General features: G+C 51.0%; 1 protein-coding gene across 1 annotated transcript in view; it reads right to left on the reverse strand.

The window, feature by feature from the left end:
* The window catches only part of LOC139684145 (uncharacterized), a 1,342,464-nt gene that overhangs the window by 615,284 nt on the left and 707,708 nt on the right, over positions 1-19,472 (reverse strand). The window contains 1 exon segment of the mRNA XM_071579746.1: positions 4,494-4,794. Within this exon segment, the coding sequence (XP_071435847.1) occupies positions 4,494-4,794 (301 nt within the window).

The raw sequence follows: 19,472 nt of genomic DNA on the forward strand, positions 1-19,472 counted from the left end.
ACACTGTGACACTGCAGGGCCCAGGGCACACTGTGACACTGCAGGGCCCAGGGGACACTGACACTGAAGGGCCCAGGGCACACTGTGACACTGCAGGGCCCAGGGCACACTGTGACACTGCAGGCCCAGGGCACACTGTGACACTGCAAGGCCCAGGGCACACTGTGACACTGCAGGGCCCAGGGCACACTGTGACACTACAGGCCCCGGTCACACTGTGACACTGCAGGGCTCAGGGCACACTGTGACACTACAGGACCCAGGGCACACTGTGACACTGCAGGCTCAGGGCACACTGTGACACTGCAGGCTCAGGGCACACTGTGACACTGCAGGGCCCAGGGCACACTGTGACACTGCAGGGCCCAGGGCACACTGTGACACTGCAGGCTCAGGGCACACTGTGACACTGCAGGGCCCAGGGCACACTGTGACACTGCAGGGCCCAGGGCACACTGTGACACTGCAGGCACAGGGCACACTGTGACACTGCAGGGCCCAGGGGACACTGTGACACTGCAGGGCCCAGGGGACACTGTGACACTGCAGGGTCCAGGGACACTGTGACACTGCAGGGCCCAGGGGACACTGTGACACTGCAGGGTCCAGGGACACTGTGACACTGCAGGGCCCAGGGGACACTGTGACACTGCAGGGTCCAGGGGACACTGTGACACTGCAGGGCCCAGGGCACACTGTGACACTGCAGGGTCCAGGGACACTGTCACACACACAGAACCACCCAGCCCTGTCCATAGCTCGGCAGCAGCACAGAGGGCACTGCCCACCCCTGGCGCCTCTGGCGCCACAAGAGGAGCCCAATTGGCCTCTCCGTGTCCAGCAGCAAAGGCAGACACAGCCCTGGCACAAGGGGCTGCTGCAGCTGCTCCTCACTGTCCCCAGCAGGGCACACACACGCACCCCCTGGCACAGCAGGAGGCACATCCAGCTGCTCCTGAGCCAGCACAGGGCACAGCCCCTGTGCCCCTCCAGGCCTGCACAGCTCCCTCTGTCCTGCCATCACCTCGGGCAGCTGCCCTGCACCTCTGGGGTTGCTCCCTGGCATCTCAGCTCCCCTGGGCAGATGGGAGAAGATTCCAGGAGAGGCCTGTGAGGAATCAGGTATATCTTGGGAGATGCAAAATCTACAAAAGAGGAAAACTCATCTTGGGTACCTGCCTTGGAGGAGTCTGGGGATGATACACAGCATTTCATATCCCAAAACCAGAGTTCAGGACTCCAGAAGAAGCCTGGCAGGAATCTGAGGCAGATTCTGGATGATGCAGGAATGACAGAAAGAAGAAAATTTTCTCTGGAAGCATCTCTGGAGCACTTTGGAGAGGGTACCAGGGATTTCAAGTTCCCAGAACAGAGATGAAGGTTTCAGGCAATGTCTGAGAAGGGTCCAGCTCCATCCCAGTAGACACATTTTCCTTACAAAGAGAAGAATCATCTTGATTACCTGCCTTGGATGTTCTAGCCAGGATTTGCAGTTCCTGAGGAAGGGAGGAAAAGACTTCAGGAGATTCCTGGAGGAGTCTCCAGTGGATCCCAGAGGAGAGAACTACTTCTAAAGAAGCAAAAACTCTTCAGGAAGCTTCCCTGGAAGAATCTGGGGCTGCTTCCTGGGAACTCAGCTTCTTCAAGGAGATGTGAGGACTCTGGGACACACCTGGGTTGAGTCTTAGGTGGAGTCCACACAAAAATTTACCTCCAAAGAAGGAAAACCACATTGGAAACCTTCCTTGGAAGATTCTGGCCTTGTGGAGAGCAACTCAGGTCTCAAAACCAGCGCTGAAAAGACTCCCAAGAGAATCCTGGGAGGAGTCTGGGGTGAATCCAGGAGGACGGAGCTTCCTGCAAAAGAGAAAAAAAATCCTCTCGGGCAGCTTCCCTGGAGGAGTCTGGGGCTGCTCCCTGGGATCTCAGCTCCTTAGCAGAGACTTGAAAAGACACCAGGAGGTGCCTGGGAGGAGTCTCAGGTAGATGCTGGAACACTGAAAATGCACAAAACCCAAGAAATAATTTTGGGTTCCTGCCATGTAGGACTCCAGGGCCACCACACAGGATTTCAGGTGCCCAGGTCAGAGATCAAGACTGCAGGCAATGTCTGAGAAGGCTCCAGCTGGATCCCAGAGGATGCATTTTCCTTCCAAAGAGTAAAAATCAGCTCAGATTCACCTACCCTGGAGCTCTGGGGTTGCTCCCTGGGATCTCAGATCCCTTGAGGGGATGTGAAAAGACTCCAGGAGACACCTGGGAGGAGTCTCAGGTAGATCCTGGAAGATGCAGGTTCTATGGAGACAAATCCTCTGGAGTCTGATTGGAGCAGTGTGGGGCTGTCACCAGGGACATCAAGTTCAACCTCAGAGGAAAAGAACAGGAGATGCCCAAAGGAGTTTCCAGTGGATCCCAAAATAGAGAGGAACTTCCCAAAGGGCAAAACCAACTTGGAAGCTTCCCTGGAGGAGTCTGGGACTGTTATCTGGGATTTCAGATTCCAAAGTCAGGGACTGAGGCTCCGAGAGATGCCTGGGAAGAGTCTCAGGTGCATCCTGGAAGATGGAATTGCCAGGAAAAAATGATAACTCATCTCAGGTACCTGCCCTGGAGGAGTCTGGGGCTGTTCCCTGGGATCTCCTCTGCCCTGAGGAGGGGGCAGGGGAGGGGCTGGGCCTGGGCCGGGGAATGAACTGGAGAAGAATCAGGAAATTGTTGTTTAATCTACTTATTCTTCCTGTGTGGAAACCAGAGGCTTAATATGATGGAGGGAGGTAAAAATCGCATGAAATGACAACTTTGAGGACTCTGTCTATGGTGTAGTAATTATTTATAGCGAGTAGAATTATTAATTAGAAGTAATAGAGTTAACAGAGTTATTACTCTATTCATCCATTAATGTGTTTCCATAGAATTGTACCCAATACAATCATTGTACCTGTTCCTGGTCATTCCCTGGGGACTTATAAAAGATCAGGTGACCTTGATGGGACATAAAGGAAGGGAGTCCAAAATCCAGGGAATATCTGAGTGGAAATGGTCTCAGGTTGTTCCAGGGCAGGTTTAGATGGATATCAGGAAAATGTTTCCATGCAAAGTGTTTTCCAGCCCTGGCCCAGGGCAGTGGTGGAGTCCCCATCCCTGGAGGTGCCCAAGGACACGTGTGGAGGTGGCACTTTGGGACGTGGTTTGTTGGTGGCCGTGGCAGGGGTGGGTTAATGGTTGGACTTAATGACCTCAGAGGGTTTTTCCAGCCCCGACCACTGGAGGGTCATGAACAGGAGATGGTCGTGGCCATGAGATGATCGTGACCATGATGTCATCAAACTCATGAGATGACAACGGCCACGACTAGGAAGTGATAAAAAACATGAGATGGCCATGACTGTGACCATGAGGTGTCCCCAAGTTTGCCCTGAGGTGACTATGACACCAAGATGCCCCTTCAGCCCCTTCCCCAGCTCCAGGATGCCCCTGGACACCCTTATCCTGCCCCAATACCCTCCTGCAACCCTTTTCCCGGCCACCCCACTTTTCCCATTCTTTGCAATGGGATCCCCTGCACCCACTTCCCTGAGACCCACCCACCTGCAACTCCTTTTCCAGCCATCCCACCTCTCCCAGTCTCTGGATCATGTTTCCTTGACACCATGGACTACCCATGCCCCATTCTCAGCAGCTTCAGGTCACCTCACCCTCAGCCCTGCCTTTCCTTGACTCCAGGAGCCCCTGAAGCCCCTTTCCTGGCTTTCCCTGTTCCCCTCCTTCCTTGAACCTGGGACCACCCCAACTCCCAAATCTCTGTGTCTCCTCAGTTCTCCATCCCTGGCACTGCCCACACGTGGCTCTGGCAGAGTCTGTGTCACAACCCACTCGGGAGACACCAAAACAGGTTCTTTTCCTCAGGGATCCCTTGGAGTGGATGAAGGCGAAACACCACTGGAGAACAGGGGTTTAACCACAGAGCCTGGAAGTTCAGCCCAGCTCAGCCCGGGGGTCCCACAATATGTGGTCATCAAGGGGGTTCCAAGAAGGTCTCAGGTGATTCCTGGGAGGATCCAGGGCAATTCCCAGGGACTGCCCGTTTTCCTCCCACTGTGCTCTCTCAGTCATTTTTGTGTCTCCAAACCTGCACCACCAGGAGGTGTTGGTGAAATCACAAATGGGTGGGACCCCATCCCACCCCTCCCAAACCTCATCCCACCCCTCCAATCCTCATCCCACCCTTCCCAATTCCATCCTACCCTACCCAGGCCCCAGCCCTCCCAAGCTCAATCCCAACCCTCTCAAACACTATCCCATCCCTCCCAAACCCCATCTCACCCCATTCCACCTTCTCAAACCCCACCCCAAACCTCCTGGCCATTAAAGCCCCTTCTTTGGTTGCTGGCACCCTATTAGTAGGTGGGGTTTGGTGGGCTGGAGGATCAAGCCATTTTGAGGTGGGATCAAAGCTCTTCCCACAGTCGGGGCACTCGTGGGGCTTCCCTTACTGATGGGTCCGTTGGTGCTTGGTCAAGGCAGAGCTCTGGGTAAAGCTGTTCCCACAGTCCCCACACCTGTAAGGCCTCTCCCCAGTGTGGATCTTCTTATGGCGGTTCAGGCTGGAGCTCCAGCTGAAGCTCTTCCCACATTCCAAGCACTCATAGGGCCTCTCACCCGTGTGTACACGTTGGTGCAAGAAGTAGCTGGAGCTCTCTCTGAAGCTCTTCCCACATTCCAAGCAGTTGTAGAGCTTCTTGCTGGTGTGGAGTTGCTGCTGCATCACCAGATTTGAGCTCTGGCTGAAGCTCCATCCTTCCTGGGACAGGGTGGGCTCTTCTGCCTTGGAAAACTCTGGATTGGGTTTAGAGCCCCTCCTATTCCTGAGGGATCTCCGTGGCTTTTCTTCCCCATTGACTTCCTGCACTGTGGAGCTGTTCAAAACAGCCTCTGACACCAGGTTCTGCTGGGGGGATTTGTCCTCCGTGCTCCCCGTGCTCGGCTCGGGGCCTGGGGCAGGAAGGAACAAGGACACTCAGGGCATTTGCCTCCGGCCCACAGGGAAGGCCAAGGACATCCCCCCAAACCCGGCCCCGGCAGGACTGCGTCGGCAGCAGGGTTATCCTGCAGCCTGGGCCATGCTGGGCTGGAAGATGCAGCCCAAGAGAGGGGCAAAGGGGCACTGACTTCCTCCTCACCTGCCTGGGGGTCCTGAGGCATCTTCCTCTTCCTCACAGCCTCCTCCTCCATCTGGCCAAGCTTTGGAAAGGAAAAATCCTGGGGTTTTTTGGAAAAAAACAAGGTGTGAGTGTCTTGAGTTGGGGGTTCCTCCTGCCCCAATCCATCTCTAGAACTCACTGGGCTATTTGTGGCCATAAAACCCTCCAAAACACCAGGATTCAGCTCAAGAAAACCCTCCCAGGAGCTCCTTCTCTTTGGCCTCTCTACTTTGGAGTTCTGGGTGTCTCTCCTGTCCTGGCTGCTGGGGGTCTCCTGTGTATTGGGGGTCCTGCCTCTCCAGGGTCCCCGCCCTCTCCAGGCTGCCGGGGCTCCAGGATCCCCGCTGTCTTGGTTTGGGATAAGCAACTGCCAACCCCCCCAAGCACAGAGAGAAAAGCCTCCCTCCTAACACCAGGGAAAGGGAGGAAAAGAGAGCGGAAAGGAAAAAAACCACTTCAAACCACGTTTATACTAAAACTACATCTATTTTTCACAGAAAGAAAGAGACAATTAGAAGAGAGTACAAATATTCACTCACACAAGTCTGCAACAACACAGTCCCCACTTCTTAACGAACACACAAATTCTACTGTCTTAACTACACATTACTTAAGAAAAGACTTATTCCCCAGGGAGACAAACTCAAGCAGAAAGGAGAGACCCAGAACAACACAGTTTACTTTCCTGAGACACCCTGTGAGCCAGTGGTGGGCCTGGACCTCTCCATCCCCCCTGGGGCAGCATCGTATGTCCTCCCAAGAGGAGGGCTGAGAAGTGACTGCCTTAACCACTCCCACACTGGTTCCTATTTCCCTGGAGATGATGTCATAATGTGGTATGGAATACAAAATTACTGGCTAGAAGAGGTCAGCTGTTTGCTCAGCCCAGCTCAAGTCAGCTGACAGCTTCGGCCTAGTCCAAACTTCAGAGCCCAAATCTAGGTCCACCTAGGTGAACCCATAACACCCCTACCTGACCATTCCTGTTTTTTCAGCTCCCAAGCTCCCATTTCTTTGACTCCAGGATCCCTCTGACTCCCCTTTTCCCACCCATCCCACATCTCCCAGACTCCACACTCCCTTTTCCTTTAACCTGGCACCCTCTGCACCCCCCAGTAATCTTTCCCCACCTTCAGTCTTGCCTTTACTTCACCTTGGGCCCCTCTTGCTTCCACAATTCCAGGCACTGGGACGACCCTGCATCCCCTCATCCTGCACCAATACTCACCTGCACCCCCTTTCCTTGGGATTCCACTTTTTCCAGTCCCCAGACTCCTCTTTTTCTTGACTCTGGTAGCCCACACACCTGCATTTCCCAGACCACCGACCCTCCCCTTTTGGAACACTGGGGGACAATTTGAACCCCTTTTTGTGGCTGTACTGGGTGTCCTTACCCCAAGACCCTCTTTCTCCAACATGAGGGATCCCTGGAATCCCTTTCCTGGGCACAGGATCTCCTTGGACTCCCCATCCCCCTTCTCCAACCCCCTACAGCCCCCCCTTTCCTTGGCCCTGTGAACCCTGAAAAATCCCCTTTCCCAGCACTGTGTGCCCCCTGCACCTCACAGATTCAGCCCAAAACACCAAGATTCAGCAATAAAAAAAAGTCATGCCAGAAGTTCGCCCTCTCTGATCTTTCCACTTTGGGCTTTAGGGGGTCTCCTCCTTCCAGGCTGCTGGGGGTCCCATCTGTATTGAGGTCAACCTCCCCAACCTGCCAATGAGGGGCCTGACTCAGGCACACCAACCCCACGAAGGGGGGTCCCCGCATCCCCTCACCCACCAATGGGCTCTGCCAGAAACGGACACCGGGACCCCCAAAAACATCTCCCGGGGACCCCCAACAACCCTCAAGGGGCATTCCCATCTCAGCTTTGGGGTCCCTCCAGCCACAACCATATCCCTGAACACAACCCAACCCCCCAGAGCCCCCTCAGGCTATTTGGGGCTCGGCTCGGGGGTCCCGCAGCACTTTGTCGGGGCCCTTTGCCGTCTCTGTGTGCAGCTCCGGCCCCGCCCCGTGGCAGCCCCAGCGCGGGCTCCAAGGAGCGGCACATCCTCGTGCCCTTGGGGGCTTTGTCCGGGCCCATCCTGGCTCTCGTGTTCCATGGCACAGCCCGCACGGCCCTTGGTGGGGCAGCGGGGGCACTGTGGAGTTCAGGGGCCCTTCTCTTTCCCACCCTGTTCTCCCGCTCACCCGACACTTCTTCGGCGGCAGATGGAACCCGGGAAAAGGAAGAGGAAAAGGAGGAGCATGGCTGTCCCCTCCTCTTCTTCCGGGGGTGTTCCAGGCTCGGTCCCGCCCCCCCCCCCATTCGCAGGGCGTGCCGAGCAGGGCGGAAAGAGCAGGTTTGGGAGAACTGGCTGGCGCCGTGCTGAGGGACAACACGTCTACCCGCCGGGCTGAGGGACAACACGTCTACCCGCCGGGCTGCCGAGAACATCTTCCCGCCTGTCCTAATACACGTGGGTCCCCCGGCAGCTCAGACAGGGTGGAACCCCGAACCACAAATTGAATAGACCAGAGAAGGGGAACTTCTGGAACGAACTTTTTAGCTTAATCTAAATATTTGGGAGTGGGTTTTGGCTGAATCTTGATGCTTTGCAGTTTTGATATTTCTAAAGGGGATTTTTTTGGCCTGCATCTTGGTGTTTTGCAGCTTTTTAAGGACACCAGATGCCTGGTGACTTGTAGGGATGGGGAGCAGACAGGGGCGATAGATGAGCTCAGGGACCCCCGGCAGCCTGGAGAGGGGGCAGTGTGGAAAAGGGGGACCCCCACGACCCCAAGGACCCTGAAATAGAGGCATGGAGAAAGGGGATCGTGCACAGGGGGACCCCTGTGTATTCAGGTGTGATCAGATGCCATTATTTTTGGTCCGTGTCTGGCCTTGCCATCTGCCAAGTTATGGAAAACAACAACTTATAACTTAGACTTCGGCCTTGAAGGAGAAACATCTTGTGTACACTGAGACAGGTTTGTAACTTGAATTTTAAACAGTGTCTGGTTTCAGCCTGGAATCCCCATGAACCCTCCCTGAAACAATTGCTCAAGGAACTTTAAAGTTAATTAACAATGAACTAATTTTCCAGAAAATTGCACAATTTTAAAGGCAATTCCCTCAGAGTAGCTGCCATTATATAGTTCAGAAGGCCATGAACTGACTGAAAATTGCACTGGGCTTTACTTGCGTCACAAAAGAATTAGCAAATAAGGAAAATAATGTTCTCAGACATGTAGGGGGTGACAAAAACAGTGGATAAAAGAAAACAAAGGAAGAGATTTAGACATTTAAAATAAAATATTGGAAGAGTCTGGTGGGAAAAAAAATAATAGTTAAATATCCTGAATAAAAAGTACTTAGGGATCTGGAAAAAAGAAAGAAAGAAAAAAAGAAAAAGGAAAGAAAAAGAAAGAAAAAAAGAAAAAAAAAGAAAGAAAAAGAAAAGAAGAAAAAAAAGAGAAAAAGAGAAAGAAAGAAAAGAAAGAAAGAAAGTACACAACAAAAAGTTTTTTTCTGCATTTTGGGATATTCTGAATGTTGATTTGAAGTTAAAATAACATATAATTATGGTAATACTATAAAATACTCTAATAAATCATATAATAATATAGAAAAATTTATGTATAAAATTGACGTTTTAAGTGATGATAGCACTTGAAAAGTAAGTTGGTATTTACACAGGTATTGAAAACATTGACACAAATATTTACCAGGAAACGTGGTACCCCAAATTTATCTGGGAAATGAATATTCCTTAACTCTCCTTGAGATCTTTGGGACAAGTCCCAGCAAAATCTGGAGTCCCTCAGCTCACCAGTTTGATCTCCCTTGGTACTTCACTGCTTTGGTCACCAAGCCCAGGGCTGAGGGCAGAGCAGCACCAGAGGAGCAGAAAGTCCCAGGTTTGCCCAGGAAACCAACACATGGACTTGCCAATAATGCAACATAAATCTCCCATTTTCTATCAGCTTTTAGAATCAAAAAGCTTTGCATGGGCAAGTTTTGTCAGGACCTGGATTGTAACAGAACTTTTTTAATTTAATTCTTTTCAGTACTGATGTGGGACTGGGGGAATAACTTGGAGCAGCCAGTGATATCCACACCCTCAGCTGGTCACATTTTCTGGGATAGAAAGAACTTTTCAGACTCCAAGTCTAAAATTACAGTTCATGCATCAGCTTTTACCCACTGAGGTTTCTTTCTCCTGGTTGTAAGGAGAGTGTGACTGGGTGTGCAGCTTGAGAATTGATTAATCCTAATTAATACTTACACCCTGGATCTTCTCGTGGTTGGAACAACCTGGGACAGAACACACATATTTTTGAGTTTCTTCCTGTCACACAGAAGTAAAACTGTGGAACTCAGTCCCTAAATTATCCTTTTCCATTGGTACATTACATGTATGAGACACCTTCCCTGTCTTGGTTTGAGAGGAAAAACCACAATGTTTACCCACAAGTGGGGGAGGGGGCGTCCTCCACAATAATCAGGCCACTGTTTATCAAATTTAAAGAAAAAGAACTTCAATACAAGAAGGATAACTAATCTGAACTGTTAAATGTATATATATACTTTTGTGTGTAAACAGAGCAGAGCAAACCGCTTCCCCAACACCACAAGAGGAAAAAAAACAACAAAAACCCCCAAAACCAACAGGTTTCCCACTAGGGAAAAGTTCTACTTATGGCAGTATCAGGGTCACAGCCCGGCTGGCAGCAGGGTGAGTTCCCAGATGAACTCTGTGTCTCTCTCTGTCTCTCTTGTCCCAAATGAAGAAGGAAAACTGGAAGCGACAAACCGCTGTGTGTCCTGGAAAAGCAGCTGCAAGTTCTCTCTCCCAGGTCGCTGCCCCAGCCGGGGCGGGCAGGCCGTGATGCTGCAAACAGCGGTGAGACCAGAGCAGAGGCCGGGACCCCAGATACAGGAACCAGGAGAACAGCCGTGGTGAGGAGAAAAAAAAAAAGGAACTCACCAAGAACAGCAGCAGCGAGCAGCCAGGAGCAGTCTGGGGCAGCCAGCAGAAGCCAGGACATGGCTTCTCCTCTACCCAGCACACACACCGCTCCTGCGTTCCACTGAGCTAAGAATGGAAAAAATGTCCCCAAAACCAAAAGAGACAACCTGTCCCCACCCAAGGGATCAGCAGTAACTACTTCTTTTTGTTAACTACTGGCATGGGCAGTTAGTGGCAGGGTGAGAATTTACATAATAATTCCAAACTAAAACAATCCCAAAATGCGTAGGGACACTTTTTAATGTCACAATTTTCAGTACTTTCAGCTGGGGTGAGGGACTGTAGCAGCTGTAATAGGATATAATTATAATAATATTGTCAACTACTATAATAAAGCATATAATAATTCTGATCAATTAATGTGTCAAATTGACTTTTTGAGTGCTCAGAGCACTTAAAAAAATAATTTGATGTTTGTACAGGTATTGAAAACATTGACTCCAATGTCTCCCTAAACCAGCCCTAAACCAGCCCTAAAACTAGTCTTAAAACCAGCCCCAAAACAGCTCTTAACATGTACTAAAACCAGTCGTAAACCAGCCCTTAAACCAGCCCTCGCCCAGCACTAAACCAGAAATAAGTGAGCCCTAAAACTAGCCCTAAATCAGCTCTTAACCCAGCCCTAAAACCAGACGTAAAACCAGTCCTAAACCAGCCCAAAACCAACCCTAAATTAGCTCTAAACCCAGCTGTAAACCAAGGCCTTAAAACCAGCCTTAACCCAGATCTAAACTAGCTCTAAACCAGTTCTAAACCAGCCCTGAACTGGCAGGGGTTTGGAACTGGATCCATGTCCAGAGGAGGAGTGGGTTTTTAACTAACTCCTCAAGCTCAAGTCACAGAATCACAGGATTGTTTGGGTTGGCAGAGCCCTTAAAGCTCATTCCTTTCCAAGCCCTGCCGTGGGCAGTGTCAAAGGTTCACCTAGGTGGGCCTAAATTTGAGGTTTTTGAAGTTCAGCCTAGGCCTGGGGCTGTCAGCTGATCTGGGCTGGGCTAAGCCGACAGCTGGCTCCTCCCAGCCAATAGTGTTTTATTCCATACCATATTACGACATCATTTTCCAGGGAAGTAGGATCAGTGTGTGGGAGTGGTTTGGGCAGTCACCCCACAGCATTCCTGCCGAGAGGACACACACACACGGTGCAGTCCCAGGAGAGATGGGGAGGACCAGGCCCAGCACCGGCCCAGCAGTTGTTTTGGGAAGTTAAATGTTTGATGTGGGTTCTTCTCTCTCTGCTCGGGTCTGGTTTTCTGGGGACTGAGTCTTTTAAGATACTTTGGGGGTAGAATAGTGGACTTTGTGTGTGTACTAGGAAGTAAGGAACTGTTCCTTGTTGCTCTTAATTTGTGTAAGTATTTGTACTCTCTCCTTGTTGTCTCTTTCAGTCTGTAAAATATATGTAGTTTTAGTATAAACGTGGTTTGAAGGGTTTTTCCTTCCCCTCTCTTTTCCTCCCTTTCCTTGGTGTTGGGGTGGGAGGCTCTGACCCTGTACTTGGAGGGTTGGCATTTTGCCAGCTCAAACCAAAACAGGCAGGGACACCTTCCACTAGCCCAGGGTATTGGCACGTTTTCCTCTTTCCAAGCAGTGAAGGATTTACAGTATTTCCAAATCAAACCTCTGACTCTCCAAAATATTGGCTTTGACTCTCCAGAAAGTGCCCAAAAGCTGCAGAACTGACTGCAGGGTGTGACCCTTCCCCCTGATACCTAAGAATTTAATGTAATTTTAGAAGGTGTTAGACTCATATAGTCTCTGCTACGTTGCTCTGATCTGAAGTCTGAATATTAAAGTGCCTTTCTCACCAGCTGGCAGGCCTTGTCAAGGCCGAGCTGTTTTGAACAGGACACTTGCAAGATAACAGAAGACAAACAAGAGGAGAAGGCCCAACTGCCCCCCTATGACTAAGGGGGTAGATTGGCAGAACTTTTGGGTGGGCATAAAAGAAAAATGAGAATTCTGATTGACTGTTAAAAGTGGGTATATAAACCCTGTAACTTCCTGACCAGAGGGTCAAACACCCTGGGTTTGAACATGGAAGCTTCTTCTAATAAAACCCTGTATCTTTCTCCATTAACCTGTCTTCAGTGTGTCTCTTTTCACAGGGATACACAAGTAGAACTAAACCCAACAAACTCCTTCCCCCACCCCTCCCTCCTTCCCAGCTGTGCCTCCTCCCCCCTCAGCAGTGCAGGGAGCTGGGAATGGGGGTCCCACTCAGTTGTTGGTGGTGCTGCTGCTCAGGGAGAGGGGTTGGAGTCCTTGTCCTGCTCCCCCTGTGGGGTCCTTGTGGTTTTGGGATTATCCACTTTTATCCTGTTTCCTGCTGTTGAAAGAAACTGGGGCAATTTCCTGATTTTTTTTTCCACTTCTTTTTTTCCTCCGCTTTTGGATACATGAGAAAAAACCTCATTGTACCTCTATAAACAGGTACTGCTGGAGGGTTGCGGGGCCATCCCCAAACTGGGCTTAACACCCAAAAAAACAAAGAAAAGGGAGAGGACAAGGTTGGGAATTTATGGCTGTTTCATTGAATGGTCCAAGTGTCTCAAATGTGGGGAAAACGTGAGTTTGGGGGGTGGAAAATGACACAGCGGGGAGGAGAGAAATCACACCCCAGACTCATCCCTTCCCAATGAGAGTGAGGACATTCCTGTGATCCAGGTCAGAGCTCCTGTCAGGGGATCAAAGAGGCCAAAGATTGGGTCAAAACCAACAGCAAAAGCCATTTCAAGTCCCTCCCAGCCCATATTTTGAGGAAGAAACACCCAATATCACCTGTCTCCTGCTCACCTGCCTGTGACTGCAGAGCTCCAGCCCCTGACATGCTTCTATCTCACTTCAAGAACCTCAAATAAAAGCTTTTTGTATCATTTTAAGGAATTTCCACCTGTTTTTCTCCTGTTTGGCCAAAGCATTAATCCCTCACATGTTTCTGCATTCCCAGTGAGCCCCTTGCCCTGGCTGTGCTCAGCCCCATTTCCCCAGGGCCTGGGGACGCTGCAAAATGTAGAAATATGTTATTAAAAAACAGATAAGAGGCCTGGCGGGTGCCATTTTTGGGGCCAGACTCACCTCAGTCACGGTGTGAGAGGGTGTCCGAGGTCAGTGTCGCTCTCAGAACTCATCATGGCCAGGGAAACAGATTGTGCCAGTCTGAGGCATCCTGGGGATGGACCTTCTGCAGCCAAGAAATGTCACAGGGAGTGTATTTTGGCAGAAAAATTCCTTTTTCAGGCTCTGGGAAGACTTTTGGGTCTGTTACCTCTGGGGTCCATTTGCTTCTCCATCCCTGTGTAGAGGTTTCCAAACTCATAGGGAAAGTTGGGTTTGGTGGTGTCTAAAATGAAATCTGGGCTTGAAAAGAGCAGGGAAAGGCTGGAAAACCTCCAGAATTAATACAATTTTGCCCCCAAGAGCCTTCCCCTGGTGGCCAAAAGCAGCCCCAGGAAGCCCCAGGGGAGCCAACCCAGCTGGGAGGGGAGGGAAGGGGCTGAGGGAGGAGCCCAGGGCTGGAGGGTCCCACGGCCACCGACTCCCAGCCCTGCCAAGGGCTGCAAACTGAGCCCATTCCAGGAGGTTCCAGGTGCTCCACTCCAGCCCTGTGTCCCAGGCTGCTGCACCCCCTGAGCTCCCTCAGCTCCTGGCTCTGCAAGGAATTGGGAAACTGGGCTGATGGCAAGAGAAGCTGTGAAGATCAGCACTGTGAGCTGGTGGTGCTGCAGAATGAGACCCAAATGGGAAATAGGGAGGAGGAGGCTTGAAAAGGACCCCAAAGTCCTGGGTTTTCAGGTGGGCAGGGGGGTGAGGAGGGTTTGGGGTGGTGTTCAGGGCACAGGGACACTTGTGCCCCATGGATTTGGGATTCCCATTTCCTCAGTGGCTTTGCATCCCATCAAACTCTCCCCAGAGAGATTTTTGGAACAACTGGTCACCTCCACTTGGCAGGAGAAGCCCAAGGCTGTTCCAGGCAGGAACCTGCAGCCAGTGTGGGTTGGAGTGAGGGCAGGGCAGGAGTGGAGACGGGTGAACAACACACCCAGCACCCCCCAGGTGGGACTGTCCAAGGGCTGTTGGGATAAAAAGCAGCTTTGCTTCATTTCAGCCCCATTTTGTGCCCTGATCCCTCTCCCTGAGTTTTTGGGGTCTGTGCAAAGGTTTCCTGTTCCTCTGGCAACGCTCTGCAGAGCAAGGGCTGGGGGCACAGGGCACAGTGGGGTCGGTTCTGTGGCACATGGGGGTCACAGGGCACAGGGGGATGATAATTGATCAACAACAATTGAATAATGAATAATTTAAGTATAAAAAAGGTTTAATAATTGGAAAGAAAAATAAATATAGATTTACTTAAGAAGTGAATAAAAATTTTTGAAAACAAAAATATAAATATATAAAACACAAAATATAAACAAATAAAAAATAAATAAATAGAAATAGATTTATAGAAAATAAGAAATAAAAGTATAAAAAGAAGAATTTAAGTATTTATTTAAATAATGTATTATTTATATTATTTATTTTATTATTTTAGATATCATTATATAGAATAAAAGAGCAAAAATAAATGAATAATAAAATAATTGAACTATAGACAACAAATTAGAATTCATCTACTGTTTTAAATAATATATTATTATGAATAAAAATATACAAAATATACAAATATACAAGTAAGTTTATAGATAATGCAATGAAAATATCATAAAATATTGTATGTGACACATGGACAGCGACTCAGAGCCTGGAGGGACACGAGCCCACCCCCCTGCCGGGCTCTGCTCCTGCTCCAGAGGGGCCAAACCCCCCGTTATCCCGGATCCCAATGTCCGGGGGCAGGGACAGGGCACTGACCACCATCTGTGCCAGCCCTGCTGTGCCCCAGAGGGGCCCCGGTGAGTGACGTCCCTTGGCCCCTCTGCCCCATCCCAGGGGGGCTCTGCTTGGGGGGACGGGTTTGGAGGGGCCAATGTCCCTGATGGGGCTGGATCCCTTCCCTGCAGGAAATCCTGGGCAAGAAAATGACCTTGTGTGCCTTTTCCTGAGCTGCTGGTGGCCACAACCCAATGCTTTGCCCTCCAGAGGGTTTGCTGCCCACCCCCAGCCTGGGGCACAGTGTTGGCACCAGCAGGTTTTGTTCTTCTCACCCCATTTCCTTGGGAAGGATGGAAAATACAGCCAGTGCCCACGGACACCGTGCAGGGCTTCACCTGCTCAGCAGGGCTGGGGGGCCCTGCAGCCCCCTCTGGGATCACTCCAAACATCCCCAGGGCTTGACTTGGGGTCTCCCCATCCCCAGGACACCTCTGGGTGCAGCTCAGGGTAGGAGAGGGAGGGACTGAGCTCTGAGGCTCTGCAGCTTTGCTTGGACAAGTGAACAAAGAGGAACCTTGTGGGTTTTCTGGGCTCCCAGAGAGCCTTGGGAGGTTTCCTCGCTGAGCAGAGGGATGTGGGGGACTTGCAGCTGAGGCAGAGTATTAAAAGCAGAGCAGGGAGCACAGAAGAAGCAAAGCTGCTTCCTCCCTCCCTCCCATATGGTCCCATTGCAGGTCTTCACTGGTTCTGGGCTCTGCTGGGAGCTAGAGAGGGTGGGACACTGGTCCTGGTGGGCATCGTGGTGTGGCTGCTGCAGGGACAAGGTGAGGCATCCAAAAGATATAAACCCCCCTGAGGACATTGTAAAACTCCCCCAAATCCATTGGAGCCCAGCTCCAGGCAGGGGCTGGAGGAGATTCCCCCTTTATTTCCAGCAAGGAGCAGCTCCTGGGTAGTGGCAGTTCCTGAGGGATTGGAGGGCAGAGCTGCCAGCAGGGGCTGATTGATGTGGGTTTGGGGTTGAGATGCTGCAGGTCCCTCTCTCCACACTGATGGTGGTTGGAAAAACCCAGGGATTCCCTCTGTGTTGTGGCCAGGAGGACTTTCCAGGGCTCCAAATTAAAATTATAGACTCATGGTTGGGTGGGATTAAGGGCAGCTGGTGGTGGATCTTTGCAAAGAGGGAAGTTTGAGGTGGAATCCTTCGTTCCTTGTTCCTTCCAAACCCCACTGGGCTCCTCTGGGGGTGGCTGCAGATGGAGAATTTCCTCTGGGATCACCAGTTGCTGCTGACCTTGTCAGAGTAGGTGTAGGCACATTGGCCATTGCCCTGGATGCCAAACCTACACCCAAGAGCACAGTCAGACCTCAGGGAAAGATTCCCATTGCCAGAGAGATGAGTGGAGGACTTTGCAGGGCTCCAAATTAAATTTAAATATAAACCAGAGGGACACTCATGGTTGTGTTAGAAGAAGGGCAGCCCCAGCTAGTCTAAACCAGCCTCTGCCTGTGTGTGCACCCACCCACAGCACAGGCTGTGCTGGGGCAGCAGGGCCTCCTGGCCCTGCAGAGCTGCCCCGTGGGGACACTGCCCTTGTGTGTCACAGGCACCACAGACTGTCCCTGCCAGCCCTGCCCACCGTCCCCATCTCAGCTCAGGGACTCCCAGTGGCCCCTGAACACCAAAGAACCAAAGCCCTGACCCCCAGAGTGCAGCCCTGCCCATGGGCAAAGGGCCCCCAGGGCTGCCCTGCACAAAGCAGCCCCTGCAGAGCTGCCCAGAGACACAACTGGGGACACCACACATGATGGTTTTAGGAAACAGCTCCAAGCTTTGCTTGGCTCTTGGGAGGGCTCATTGTTTTATTCCAAATGTTCAGAGTTCCCCCTTTGGGGGCAGCGTGTCCAACAGGCCACTGTTGTGTTCCATTTGGGCAGAAATATTTCTCCAAGGAATGCAGGTGGCACAGACGGTGCAGAGGGAGCTGCCAAGTCACCCCAGTGTTCAGCCCTGCCCTGAGTGGCACCAGCACTGCCCTTTCTCACACAGCTCTGGGGAAAACAAAGGTGTGAGGGTGTAGTTTCTAAACAAGGAACCCTTGAAAAGATCTGTTTAGGACCTGACAGCAAGGTGACTCAGGAGCAACCAGCACAGGAGTGGGCAGGAACTGTTGGCCAGAGGTCCATGCAGGAGGGGAGGGTGGATAATTTAATTTTTTTTGACACTACACAGGCATTTTCTGAGATGGCCTCTGGAATTTTATTCTATTTCAAGATCACCAGCAACAGGGCTGTGTTTGAGTGCTGCAAATGAGGCCTGGATGGCCCTAACTCTCCTTGCCTTAGTGCTCAGGGGCTTGTGGGCATTCCAATGTCTGCTGATGGCTACATCTGAGACTAAACACTGAGTTCACTGTCAGAAATGCACTGTGGATGGCACTGATCAAAAGAGGAAATTGCAATTTTACTGATAAAATTCAGGTGGAAAAATGAGAAATGGAATTTATACAGCATAAATTTTTATCAGATCTGTTCCAGAAATGTCTTTGTGCACTGCCTATTTTAGATGTATCTGTTTGTGGTTTCATGGGAGCCTGAAAATTCTACTCAGCCCATCATTGTCACACCTGCAGTGTCAGGGGCTGCAGGAGTAAAGAGGACCCTGCAGGGAGGCTTCAGGTCTGTTCCCTAAATCCCATTCTGAAAGGAGATTGAATGAGGGAGACCCCAGTTAGTTCTCAGTGAGAGACAGACAGCTGCAAGCAGGTCCAACCAGCACACTGGATTTACACCATCTGGTCTCTGCTGGAGGGTCCCTCTGGGCTCTGACACTGTCCCAGACCCCTCTCCCAGCCCCTCGCTGGCCCAGAGGAGACACTGCCCCTGCTGGGATGCTCAGGGAGCACTGGGCTCTTGCCAGTGGCTTCCCTGCCCAGCCAAGCAGAGCTGCCTGAGCTTCTCATCCATCACCAGCCCCAAGTCCTTCTCCTCTTTGGGGCTGCTCTCAATCCATTCTCCACCCAGCCTGAGTTTGTGCTCCATAATCATGTGACAAACTGTAATACATGCAAATAGAACAGACTGTGGCTAAGCCTTATCCTCCCAATCCCCAGAAGCAGAGGAAGCTTTTTATTCTGAGCAGGTTTTGTGTCAGGGACCAGAGTCGTGTCTGGGCCTGTCATGTTTGGTCTGTGGTTGTGCTCGTCAATGTGGTGTGAGAAAACAGTGCAGAGTTTGCCTGTGGAGAACTGAGGCCTGGAGAAAGAGCCATCAGTGAAAGCTGGAAGTGCTGAGAGCTTGGGCTGTGCCCCAGGAAGAATGACGGGCAGAGCCGTTGTTGTCCCGGAGTCAGCCCCTTGAGCTGCTGCAGCCTGGGCTGGTGCGATGGGCACGCAGGGGCTGGTGCTGCAGCTGGCAAAGCTGCCCTGCAGAGAGAGGAGCCAGGAGGGGTGGGCTGGGCTGGGGGTGAGGAGGCCCAGCTGGGCCTGGTTTGGTGCAGGGCCCGGCCTGAAGGGGCACTGCCTGCCTGCCCTGCCGCCAGTGCTGCTGCACCTGCTGCTCCTGCCCCGCGGGCTGGGGAGATTGCAGGGCTGGGGATGTGCTGTTTGTGTGCCAAGGAACAGGATCCATTGGCTTGGGGAGATTGCAGGGCTGGGGATGTGCTGTTTGTGTGCCAAGGAACAGGATCCATTGGCTTTGCTCACCAAGAAATTTGCTTTGCTACCTCAGCTGTGTTTTAGTGTCTTTTATTTTGTGCAGGGAATCCTCCTGAACCTGGAACATTGGGAACAACCTGGTGACCCACATTCCCAGTGACCCAAATTGGGAACACACCTGGTTGGAAGTCTCCACACTCTCCTGGTTCCCTGTGGGCACTTGCGTGAGTGGAGGTGGGGGAACATCCATCAGGACACGGACTTTGGGAATTCATTGGGAAAAGGGGATTTATGGATTTCACACCCCAAAAAAATCTCACCTGCTCTGTCCCATCATCTCCCATGGTGCCATCAAGCCTCCTGGCTCCTTCCCAAATCCCTTCATTCCATTCAAAAGTCTCTTAATCTCTTCTAGATTCCCCAGAATTTCACCCAAAGTACCCCCAGTTTTCCCCCAAACCCCAAGATCCCCCTCAAAGTCTTGTAACTCCTCTCAAAATTCCTTTAATTCCACTGAAACCTCCCCTGACTTTCACCTCACACCACACTGGTTGTACTCAAAGGTGCCTTAATTCCACCTCAAACCCCTATAAATGCATCAAAATCCTGAGATTTTACCACAAATCTCCTGAATTCCACTGAAATTCCCTCACATAAAATTGATCTCATTTCACCACAAATTTTCAATTCCAAACCAAATTCCCTTAATTTTACTGAAGATCCTCATTAATTTCACCCAGAACTCTCTTAATAAATTTTAAATCTCTCCAATCCCATTTAT

Source organism: Pithys albifrons, chromosome 32, assembly GCF_047495875.1.
Source record: "Pithys albifrons albifrons isolate INPA30051 chromosome 32, PitAlb_v1, whole genome shotgun sequence".
In the NCBI taxonomy this organism is placed as follows: domain Eukaryota; kingdom Metazoa; phylum Chordata; class Aves; order Passeriformes; family Thamnophilidae; genus Pithys; species Pithys albifrons.